The sequence below is a fragment of the Musa acuminata genome, unplaced genomic scaffold, assembly GCF_036884655.1.
Source record: "Musa acuminata AAA Group cultivar baxijiao unplaced genomic scaffold, Cavendish_Baxijiao_AAA HiC_scaffold_1077, whole genome shotgun sequence".
Lineage (NCBI taxonomy): Eukaryota > Viridiplantae > Streptophyta > Magnoliopsida > Zingiberales > Musaceae > Musa > Musa acuminata.
The window spans coordinates 530,517-542,992 of NW_027021291.1; the positions used below are offsets into that span (position 1 = coordinate 530,517).

Below are 12,476 nucleotides of genomic sequence, written 5' to 3' on the forward strand. Positions count from 1 at the left end.
TTATGTTTATTAGATATGATCATAATATTTTATACAATCAATTAATTATAATAGAGAAATATGTTTTATTTTAATTAGTTTCTTTGTTCAACTGTGACAGCATTATTATTTTTTATTATAAGCTAAAAAAGGATGACAATAATATTATTAGACGTGTGATGCTATGAACATGAACTTATGATGCTTGCCTTGCCAACTCTCTGCTCCGCGGTCTTCGTCATCATAGCAATCGCGCCAAGGGGGCCTCGAAGCCAAATCAAACCCTTCTCTTCGCGGCCTAAGCAACAGGAAGAAGAAAGGCTGTCGATAGCGGGCGCGACAATATAATTCCTTTTTTCGTTTTCATCCCCCTCGATCTCGAATCGGACGGACGAGTTCTCACTTCGCGATCCAGATGTCTGCGGCGGCTATCACCTGCAGTAGAGGCGCCGCCGCGTTAGGGTTTCGTTGCTGGTCGCTGATGCGGCTGCCGGCGGCGCAAGTCGGGTGCCCTCGGTCCAATTTGTCGCTGCTGCAGCGCTTCTCTTCGCAACTCGTCAAGAGCAACGGGAGTAGGGCTTGCCTTATCGACACGCTCGCTCTGGTACTGCGCTACCTTGTCGGTGTTTGATTGATGGGAGGGGGTCTCGGTTGCGCTACAGGTGTTTGTGTTTTTGCTTGTGTAGGTCAGGAGGTTGGAGAAGGAAGGGGCCTCGTCGAAGCAAGCGGAGGCCATCGCATCGACCATCACGGAGGTTTTGAATGAGAGCTTGGAGAGTGTCGCCCAGTCCTTTGTGTCCAAGCCCGAGATGCAGAGGGTCTGACCTTTTTTTATGTTTCTTGAGTATTATTAGGTTTTGTTGCTTTGTAGTTCACATTTGCTGACATTTGTGTTTTTGCTTGTGTAGGTCAGGAGGTTGGAGAAGGAAAGGGTCCCGTCGAAGCAAGCAGAGGCCATCACATCGACCATCACGGAGGTTTTGAATGAGAGCTTGGAGAGCGTCGCCCAGTCCTTTGTGTCCAAGCCCGAGATGCAGAGGGTTTGACCTCTTTTTATGTTTCTTGAGTATTATTAGGTTTTGTTGCTTTGTAGTTCACATTTGCTGACATTTTGTTGTGTGTGAAGTTTAACACAGAGTGAGATGATTCAAGATTCTAATATCTGGAAATTCAAGTTGGAAATGAAGGGCTCGCAGGTTTGCTCCACTTGATTGCATCTCACCCACTATTCAGTTGTATCACAAAGAAGTACGTCGGGCAGTAGGGCAATAGCACTATATGCTTTCAATCCTTGGTCGTGCGGCACCCTTGCGTGTCCGTCCGCAAAAGTCAGCCTCCCCGAAGCCTCCCATAATCCGTTAGGACCCACAAAAGAGAAAACGGATTAGAGTAAACGCTTCACTCGGGATCCACAAGTAAACATTTCCGAAAAACACTTCATAGACAATTGAAATTACAAATAGACTTTACAAGCTTAGAACAGTTGCACAACAAAGGGATAAAATAGTACATTACAGACCGAATAATCTCTCACACGTGTCCACATGATACAACCTTTATTTACAAGCCTAAAGAGGCCACCAAACCCAACTAAAATGGGACTATTAGGCCTTTGGTTGTCTCTCTATATGCTGTGCAAAGCATAAACAAATAAAAAGACACGGACATACATAAGCATTATATCAAACATCCTGTTTCGAAGTTTGTCCGTGACAATCTCCCCCACTCATCCCTTCGACGTCCTCGTCGAAGCCTTTGTGGACACTACAACTCCTCGCCTATGTTGAGGTTTCAATCTTCCGCTCTAGCTGCAATGCGCCTCTTGGCTCCCAGTTGCTCTCCGTTGTTGTTGTTGAGTAGTCGAACTTTTGATATGATATGCTGTTTCAACTTGCCAATGACTTTGACTCTGGTGTGGGGTTGGTTGAGTTGTGTTGATCCTTGTTGATTCCTACGGATCCTTCAGATGAAGGAAAAGACCATCCTTACTATGCGCTAGTCTCTCAAATGCCTCATGCTGCTTGAACTGGGTGGATGCTTATTGGAGCTTTAACGAGCATCGCCTCCAAACTTTCTGAAGTTTTGGGTCCCTTCCTCCATAAAATTTGTCCATTGACTCTTCATTAACTTAGTTGTCACTTCCAAGTATATTCGCATCACTTCTGCTTTCGTTGACATTCTGTTGGGAAATGAAGCGGATAATCTGTTCTTAGTAGTACTGATCACCGTTGGTAAGGATTTGACAACTATTGTCTTCCGTTATCTTCGAAGGGTCTTTGAACCTGTGCAGAGCTCCTCTACTGGATAGATAAGAGAATTGGAGTACTCGGTTTCGCCCATTCTCTTAAGAGTTGAGAAGGCAAAGGTTACTTGACTTCGCCCACCTCCTCAACTGTTGTACTTCATGCATCGAGCTGGTTACTAGCCTTCGTATGTTCTTTGCTCACACGTCTGAAGCACTCAAAGTGTTTGCACTCCTTGCATTGAGTTAACTACTGTGACTCACCTTCTCAATACCATCGAACTTCTAGAATATAGGAAGTTTTCACCCCCAACATGGAGTAAGTCTCTAATAGTTTTGGTCGCCTCTGGGATTGTATCATCTTCTCCATCAACCCTGCCGCCTACTCCACTGAGTAGCAAAGGTACAGTACCGCGTATTGCCTGCTTCGTTCCTTAGTCTTGCACTCTTATATGACCCGAAGTCCTTTACTTTCGGCTATCTCGATGAGAAGCTCATTGACACCGGTCTTACGAAGTTCCTTGGCCTCTGCCCTTCAGCCTTATCTCGGTACTTGGAGTTAGCCTCTGCATGCTCTACCTCCTCGGCCCCTTTCACGGCCAAGCGCTCTCCCTCCATGAGAGCAAGGGATCAATGACTTTCACGGAAGTCCCGCCTCTGCGATACCATGGCGCTACCATGCCCATGGCCCTACTATCCGTCGCCTCGCATCTGCATCCATTTTCTTCACGATCAGTAGATATGTTTATGTGGTTTTTCACCGAGTCCACCTCCATTCTAACTGATACTTGATTTTTGGTAGCTAAGTCCCTCTGGACTCATCGTCGCTTCCTCGCCCCTTTCGACTCCCTGCTTCAACACTTCTGTGTTCTCCAAGCAGATCCCTTTTGGTTGATGGAAAGACAGACTGCAACTCTCATGCATGGCTTCTGCCATCATGTTGTAGGATTTGCACCGATTATGTTCTCCTTAGCTTCCTTGGTAGCAACGTTCGCTTACTCGACCTTGTCCTTTGGCTTGTCGGGCTCCCTTAAGCGAATATGACTCTGGAGCAGTCCAACTCTCCAGTTGTTTCGATCATACCTCTGCATGATCAAGTCCCCCCAATGGGACTCACTGGTACTTGCATTCGAACTTTTCCCTCGGTGGTACACAGCCTCCATATGCTGATGACCATCCGATTCAAAATTCGATGCACGCACGGAAGACCTGCCTCTACGGTACCATGGCCTTCACTCCTTGTATCCATAGCTCTTCTTACCGTCGTGTTGTTCACCGAAGTGGAGCTCCCAGTAGCTCCCGATCATACCTCCGTATGATAAAGTCCCTCACGGGACTGTGTCGTGTGAATCGCATTGCCACGAACTGCTTCCACCACGATCCGCTGCACCATGTCGCCTCCTGGTGACATCTCCATTGCATTCTGATCATTGTGGGATGAACTTGAATTGTGAACCCTCTATGTATAGCCTCTGCCAATACATCGCAGGGTCTCCACTTTCGTTTTTGTTCGCTCCTTTGACAATCGACCTTCATCCACCCGCTCTTGGGTCACACTTAGTTGAAGCATCGCTCTAGGACAATCCATCGCCTAGTAGCTCCCGAAGTCCACCAACTTCGCTATAATTAGTGCACCATTGTCTGGATTCTGGGCCTCTGCCCCTACAAGCACAATCTCCGCTACACATCGCTTCCTTCAAGTAACTTGAATGGCATCACTGTGGCATATTCTTCAAGACTACCTGCCTCCGCATCCTCTTGCCCCGTGCCAAGGCATTCTGAACCCAACTTCGCCTCCGCAAGTTGAGTTGCCTTAGTTCCTCCATCAAATGCTTCTCTGAGATAAGGTGCATGTGCCCATAAACTTTTTTCGTCTTTGGCACCATACAAGATGAGTCCGCTCCGTCAGAATGAATGACCTATGGAACAACATAATCCTACTCTTGCCTTTGCAAGAGTTCATGTCCTTGACCTCTGTCCAAGGAAAGCTTTGTGCCTCCGCTCCATGTTCCATCTTTTATGCCGGCTCACTTCATACGGCTTGGGTACTTCGCCAAGTTACACCCAAGTTGCTCCGCTCCTCGTTTTGCATTGAGTTGATGGTGGCCCTCACGCCCACCATTCCTCAGGTCAGCCCTTCCTTGAGTCTGATCATCATATCTACTCCCAAGTGTGCTTTCATTTATGTTGCTTTAGATCGCTCTCTCACTTGATCTCGCAATGCATCCACCAATGCATTCTCTTAAGTGAGATCATTCAACGACTCCTCATCGCTCGCTCGATCCATTGAGCTTCGTGGAGTTGTTGTTTTTGAGGTACTCCTCCTCAACATGTGCGATCTGTTGCACATGATTCTCCCTCCGGATAACCGAGATCTATCCCTCCTAAATAACTGTCATATTGTAGCAACATCTCTCTTCGTTTCGGAGACCACCATCCCCTTAGACTACTCCGATTTGCTGAACAAACTGTGCATTGTTCCGCCTCCTGCAAACGCACTTGCTAGATTGCGACTCTACGTCAATACAGCCCCCGCTGCATCACTCAAGCCCTAGCAACATGCTGAACTTGCTGCACACTTTAGCCTTCCACGGACGTATCCTTCACATGCCGAAGAGAAAGTTTCAATGCTCCTTGGCACCGAGTTTCGGTCGCCTTGGGATGGCCACGAACATTCCATCATCCGCATGCAAGCCCTTACATGAGCACCGAATTCTTTGAGTTAGCAATTCCTCTCACCTCTGTGAGCTTTGCACAGCTCTTTCGATCGCTGAGCAACTCTTTCCACCTTGCATTGTCTCATCCTTTACCAAGCGCCTCACTTGCCTTGAGCACCATCAAGTGTTGTTGTCAACGTTGAGCCGTAGCTCGAACTCAGCCATTCGAACCTTTGTGCGCTTCACATTCTTCCCAGCTTGCTTGTCCTCGTGGTGCCTCTTGCGCGAAGGGTTTGTCATTCCTCCGAATGCCAGTCTCAGATGCTCGCTCCTCCGAGCGACTCCTTTTTCCTACATCTCCATGCCCGTTTTCTCCCAAACGGTCGCGCGTGTGCTGACTGCCCTCAACGCAACCCCACTTGGTCCCCCAGATTTGTATGTCAGGTGTTTATATGGGTGCTTGTCCCGGTCTGATACCATCTGTCACAGACTTAGCTAGTTTTGCCTAAGTCGTGCGGCACCCTTGCGTGTCCGTCCGCAAAGGTCAGTCTCCCCGAAACCTCCCATGATCCATTAGGACCCACAAAAGAGAAAACGGGTTAGAGTAAACGCCTCACTCGGAATCCACAAGCAAACATTTCCGAAAAACACTTCATATACAATGCAAATTACAAATAAACTTTATAAGCTCAGAACAGTTGCACAACAAAAGGGTAAAATAGTTCATTACAGATCGAATAATCTCTCACACGTGTCTACATGACACAACCTTTATTTACAAGCCTAAAGAGGCCACCAAACCCAACTAAAATGAGACTATTAAACCTTTGGTTGTCCATCTATATGCTGTGCAAAGCATAAACAAATAGAAAGACACGGACATACGTAAGCATTACATCAAACATCCTGTTTCGAAGTTTGTCCGTGACACACCGTTCAATTGTATCACAAAGAAGTACGTCGGGCTGTAGGGCAATAGCACTATATGCTTTCAATCCTTGGAAGCAAGGTAATAGATGATGAAAATGAGCGGGCTCATCAGAAATACTTTTTTTATTTTTATTTTCCGTAGTGTCATTGTTAAAATGCTTTTCCGTCAGTGTCAGAGATTATGTGCATACTTGTAGTTGTAGAGAGCTTTTAATTAGCTAAAAATTATACAGGGATAAAGGAATCTAAGGTTAGCACTAGAATTATCATTAGGCATTTTCAAAAGATGGCAATTTTAACTACTTTTTAAATATCTGAATCTGGTTAATTCTTCAAAAAAATTCAACATGAGCGGAGAATAGAAGTTGATATTCCTAATCGGTTGGCAAGTTTCCATGGCCTATCCGGAAACATGAGCGGAGAAAAGAAAAGACAATGAGTCTGTAATGGGGAAGCCCATGTCAGTTTTCTATTTCCCCTTTATTTGATTCCTATAACTTCACTTTTTCTTGTTTTGCTACATTTCAATTCTCATATATCCGGAAATATCACAGGAGACCTTTTTCATATCAGTTTAAGTAATTGAATGCTCACTATATATTAGTTATTTGTATTGTGAATTGACAAACTGGGCATGAGTTTTCGGTACATCCACTGTGAGAATAGTTTAAAATGAGTCTAGAAACTTCAATCTATGTTTAAGTTATTGATTTAGTTTGGATAGATTTGATCACAAGTCTGTGTGGTAGCATCAACAAGCATCTTTTTTGTTAGTATAGCAAATATTGCACCCACAAGTGTTTCTAGCTATGTTTATGGCAGACTTCCAGAACTGCTAATATTGCAAATGACGCATAATGCATGAAAAATTTATGGCAGACTTCCAGAACTGATACTTTTCTAGCTTGAAAAAATTGAACAATTAGTGTGTATTTTTTCCACTGCCATTTCCACCAATGTCAGTAGCTTTGCTGCTACCGATATTTGTTAAGAAGTTGTTTTACTAAACACTTATTTGATCAGATAATCACTTTGAAGTTAACAGACCTTTTATGATTAGACATATCGCATGCATTTGCAATCATGTCCATGAATATTCTTCCCAAAGGAACTTTTCAGAAATTTTTGATGAAGACACCCTAAAGTACTTGTGAACATGTTGAACTTTATCATGCCATATTTGAAATTAGCAGTTTCAACAAGCTTGGTCATCAAAGCATGGAATTTTAAGCCATAAATGGTAGAGGTGTTCAAATTGTAGGTAACAAAAAATCAGAGTTCATGTTGATTTGAATTCTGATTTATCATCATGACGTTCTGGTCTGAGTGTTGCTAGATCACTGTGCTAATGTTGATCCAATGTTTCATTTGAGTTTGTTCATTTTTTATCACCTTTGTTATGCCTGGAACAAACAAATAGGACTACCATCAGTAGCATCGATCAATGATTATGTATGTGCTTATTGCAAGTAGCTTTCATTTTTAATGTACTGTACCGGATGAATGTAGTAGCTTTACTTTTAACTTCTTTTTTCTAATTGTTTAGGTGCATATGTGACGAGTTACGTGACGAGTTAGCGAAACAAAGTGCAGAAACCACAGAACTTATTACCAAACTCGACAGGGTAAGTTTCCTAGATCAAGGAGAAAAAAAATTACTGATAATTCTGTCCGTAGTTTTTGGTTTAGTATGTCTATATTTGGTGTATCTTTGTAAATTTTCCAGGAAATCCTTGCATTAAGGGCACAGTTAGACGCAGCAAAACACGATGCCATAAAGTTGTGCATTGGTATTCTTGTTTCTATGTCGTTCAAAGCAGCAGCCTTTCTTCGACGGTTTCTCTAATGCAAAAGCAACGCTGTCAACCAGTTAAACACTAGAGTGACATTAAAATTCAGATTTGTCACGATATGACATGATAAATAGGATTTTTGTTTGAATGATCGTAAACTGAACTTAAGTGAAAAAAAAGCTTAAATATCGTATCAATATATAATTGAAACTTAATACCATGATAAATATTTTGAGTCGATGTAGACCATGATATATGATTTTGAATTAAACGGTTCTTCTTAACAATCTCACGACTTTTGCCGCTCTTAAACATCGGATGGAGATTGGAGATTAGTGCAAAACCTAATCAAATTTACTTGTGATGAAAATAAAAACATAAAGAATATTCATTTTATCGAGGTCCTCTTATATAAACATAGATTTAGATTTGGTACACATATTTGTAAATATATTATTAGAAAAATATTGTGCAAGCCATAAATGGTAGAGGTGTTCAAATTGAACCTAACCAAGTGTTAGTGTAAACAATTTTAAGCCGTGGCCTCGGGGCCGATGCGGTTTGGTTCGAGTCCGAATGATCGTGGGTCGCGTTGGATGACCCTGGGGGCTACCGAGGCGATCGCGCTTGGGTGGTCCTAGCGTCGACGGGTCGCTGTTTCCTTCGGGAAGGGGGCTCGGCTCCTGGGCATTTGGTGGAGGGCTCCGCCTTCGTACCTGCACACATGTCGGGTCGGGAGAGTGCGGCCCGACCCCTCCGACGATCAAGTTAGTCGAGGTATAGTGGGATGTTTGTCTCATCTTCCTCCCTCTTATTTCCTTCTGCTTAGTGCGAGGATTTTATAAGGAAGGTTACCGTTGCTTGATGTGCTCGCTCGCCGGGAGCGGGACCGTACTCCTGGTAGCATCTGATAGCAGCGATGGCATAGCGTGTTGGACTTGGCTTTTGCAGGATGTTAATGTGCCTCGATCGACGTTCTGATAAGTTCCGAGGCGCGTGACATCATTTGGAGCAGTTGACGTTGTCCTGAGACTGATCGCCATTTTTACCCTCATCATATTCCCCCCCCCCGAAAGAAGCTATGCGTCGGTCGTTATAACGGGGGTCTGAGGCATGGCTTCAGCTTTCTGTATTCGTTCTTATCGTGCGGTTGCCGATCCGTTACCTGGGGTATGACCCAAGTTTAGAGAGTAAGGCGGGCTAGGCGTGCCGCAGTAGTCTCGAGCGACGTGCAGTCGAGGTACATGCTCGCGCAAGCAGGCTGCGCAGAGATGGGACTGGGGTTGCTTGGAGCCGGGAGCATGACGCAGGCGAGTTGGCCGCGCAGGTGTGGTCTCGGGCGGCATGGAGTCGAGGAGCACGACGCAGGCGGGCTGGCCGCGCAGGTGTGGTCTCGGGCGGCATGGAGCCGAGGAGCACGACTCAGGCGATCCACGCTTAGGTAGTGGTCTCGGGCAGATGAAGTCGAGGAGCACGACTCAAGCGATCCACGCTGTGGTAGTGGGCTCGAGCAGATGAAGCCGAGGAGCGCGACTCAAGCGGGCAGGCCGCGCAGAGGTCGCGGTCTCGGGCAACAAGCAGCTGAGGAGCACGACTCAGGCGATCCACGCTGAGGTAGTGGTTTTGGGCAGATGAGGCCGAGGAGCGCGACTTAGGCGGGCAAGCCGCGCAGAGGTCACGGTCTCGGGCAACAAGCAGCCGAGGGGCGCGACTCAGGCAGGCAAGCCACGTAGAGGTCGTGGTCTCGGGCAGCAAGCAGCCGAGGAGCACGACTCAAGCGATCCACGCTTAGGTAGTGGTCTCGGGCAGATGAAGCCGAGGAGCGCGACTCAGGCGGGCAGGCCGCGCAGAGGTCGCGGTCTCAGGCAACAAGCAACCGAGGAGCACGACTCAGGCGATCCAAACTGAGGTAGTGGTCTCGGGCAGATGAAGCAGAGGAGCGTGACTCAGGCAGGCAGGTCGCGGTCTAGGGCAACAAGCAGCCGAGGAGCACGACTCAGGCGATCCACGCTGAGGTAGTGGTTTCGGGCAGATGAAGCCGAGGAGCGCGACTCAGGCGGGCAAGCCACGTAGAGGTCGCGATCTCGGGCAACAAGCAGCCGAGGAGCACGACTCAGGCGGGCAGGCCTCGCAGAGGTCGCGGTCTCGGGCAACAAGCAGCCGAGGAGCATGACTCAAGCGATCCACGCTGAGGTAGTGGTTTCGGGCAGATGAAGCCGAGGAGCGCGACTCAGGTGGGCAAGCCACGCAGAGGTCGCGGTCTCGGGCAACAAGCAGCCGAGGGGCGCGACTCAGGCGGGCAAGCCGCGCAGAGGTCGCGGTCTCGGGCAGCAAGCAGTCGAGGAGCATGACTCAGGCGATCCACGTTGAGGTAGTGGTCTCAGGCATATGAAGCCGAGGAGCGCGACTCAGGCGGGCAGGCCGCGCAGAGGTCGCGGTCTCGGGCAACAATCAGCCGAGGAGCACGACTCAAGCGATCCACGCTGAGGTAGGGGTTTCGAGCAGATGAAGCCGAGGAGCGCGACTCAGGTGGACAAGTCGTGCAGAGGTTGCGGTCTCGGGCAACAAGCAGTCGAGGGGCGCGACTCAGGCGGGCAAGCCGCGCAGAGGTCGCGGTCTCGGGCAGCAAGCAGTCGAGGAGCACGACTCAGGCGATCCACGCTGAGGTAGTGGTCCCGGGCAGATGAAGTCGAGGAGCGCGACTCAAGTGGGCAGGCCACGCAAAGGTTGCAGTCTCGGGCAACAAGCAACCGGGGAGCACGACTCAAGCGATCCATGCTGAGGTAGTGGTCTCGGGCAGATGCAGCCGAGGAGCGCGACTCAGACGGGCAGGCTGCGCAGAGGTGGCCTCGGACTTGATGCGGCCGAGGAGCTTAACTCGGGAGGCGGCCTCGGACTGGTTGCGGTCAAGGAGCTTAACTCGGAAGGAGGCCTCGGACCGGCTATGGCCAAGGAGCTTAGCTCAGGCGGGTAGGCCGCGCAGAGGCGACCTCGGGCCGGTTGTGGCCGAGGAGCTTGGCTCAGCGTCTGATAGAAGCGGTAGCGTAGCGTGTTGGACTTGGCTTTTGCAGGATGTTAATGTGCCTCGGTCGACGTTCTGATCAGTTCCGAGGCGCGTGACGTCATTTGGAGCAGTTGACGTTGTCCTGAGACTGATCGCCATTTTTACCCTCATCATATTCCCCCCCCGAAAGAAGCTATGCGTTGGTTGTTATAACGGGGGTCTGAGGCATGGCTTCAGCTTTCTGTATTTGTTCTTATCGTGCGGTTGCCGATCCGTTACCTGGGGTATGACCCAAGTTTAGAGAGTAAGGCGGGCTAGGCGTGCCGCGGTAGTCTCGAGCGACGTGCAGTCGAGGTACATGCTCGGGCAAGCAGGCTGCGCAGAGATGGGACTCGGGCTGCTTGGAGCCGAGGAGCATGACGCAGGCGAGTTGGCCGCGCAGGTGTGGTCTCAGGCGTTATGGAGTCGAGGAGCACGACACAGGCGGGCTGGCCGCGCAGGTGTGGTCTTGGGCGGCATGGAGCCGAGGAGCACGACTCAAGCGATCCACGCTTAGGTAGTGGTCTCGGGCAGATGAAGCCGAGGAGCCCGACTCAGGCGGGCAGGCCGCGCAAAGGTCGCAGTCTCGGGCAACAAGCAGCCGAGGAGCACGACTCAAGTGATCCACGCTGAGGTAGTGGTTTCGGGCAGATGAAGCCGAGGAGCACGACTCGGGCGATCCACGCTGCGGTAGTGGGCTCAGGCAGATGAAGCCAAGGAGCGCGACTCAAGCTGGCAGGCCGCGCAGAGGTCGCGGTCTCGGGCAACAAGCAGGCGAGGAGCACAACTCAGGCAATCCACGCTGAGGCAGTGGTTTCGGGCAGATGAGGCCGAGGAGCGTGACTCAGGCGGGCAAGCCGCGCAGAGGTCATGGTCTTGGGCAACAAGCAGCCGAGGGGCACGACTCAGGTGGGCAAGCCACGCAGAAGTCGTGGTCTCGGGCAGCAAGCAGCCGAGGAGCACGACTCAAGCGATCCACGCTTAGGTAGTGGTCTCGGGCAGATGAAGCCGAGGAGCGCGACTCAAGCGGGCAGGCCGTGCAGAGGTCGCGGTCTCGGGCAACAAGCAACCGAGGAGCACGACTCAGGCGATCCACACTGAGGTAGTGGTCTCGGGCAGATGAAGCAGAGGAGTGTGACTCAGGCGGGCAGGTCGCGTTCTCGGGCAACAAGCAACCGAGGAGCACGACTCAGGCGATCCATGCTGAGGTAGTGGTTTCGGGCAGATGAAGCCGAGGAGCGCGACTCAGGTGGGCAAGCCACGCAGAGGTCGCGGTCTCGGGCAACAAGCAGCCGAGGAGCACGACTCAGGCGATCCACGCTGAGGGAGTGGTCTCAGGCATATGAAGCCGAGGAGCGCGACTCAGGCGGGCAGGCCGCGCAGAGGTCGCGGTCTCGGGCAACAAGCAGCCGAGGAACACGACTCAAGCGATCCACGCTGAGGTAGTGGTTTCGGGCAGATGAAGCCGAGGAGCGTGACTCAGGTGGGCAAGCCGCGCAGAGGTCGCGGTCTCGGGCAACAAATAGCCGAGGGGCGCGACTCAGGCGGGCAAGCCGCGCAGAGGTCGCGGTCTCGGGCAGCAAGCAGTCGAGGAGCACGACTCAGGTGATCCACGCTGAGGTAGTGGTCCCGGGCAGATGAAGCCGAGGAGCGTGACTCAAGTGGGCAGGCCGCGTAAAGGTCGCAGTCTCGGGCAATAAGCAACTGAGGAGCACGTCTCAAGCGATCCACGCTGAGGTAGTGGTCTCGGGCAGATGCAGCCGAGGAACGCAACTCAGACGGGCAGGCTGCGCAGAGGTGGCCTCGGACTTGATGCGGCCGAGGAGCTTAAC

The 12,476-nt window shown here is 50.0% G+C and overlaps 1 protein-coding gene across 2 annotated transcripts; it reads left to right on the forward strand.

Moving 5' to 3' along the window:
* Positions 1-7,505, forward strand: LOC135666164 (uncharacterized). Of its 2 annotated transcripts, XM_065177736.1 has the most exons (4): positions 131-583; positions 888-1,019; positions 1,116-1,175; positions 7,355-7,505. In XM_065177736.1, exons 1-4 carry the CDS (start codon positions 395-397, stop codon positions 7,364-7,366), a joined length of 393 nt encoding a protein of 130 aa, XP_065033808.1. In that variant the 5' UTR covers positions 131-394; the 3' UTR covers positions 7,367-7,505. The 2 variants fall into 2 exon arrangements, 1 of the variants encoding a protein (XP_065033808.1); XR_010509717.1 differs by lacking the exons at positions 888-1,019; positions 1,116-1,175; positions 7,355-7,505 and adding an exon at positions 666-730 and having other exon boundaries at positions 1-583.
* Positions 7,506-12,476: the final 4,971 nt, after the last annotated feature.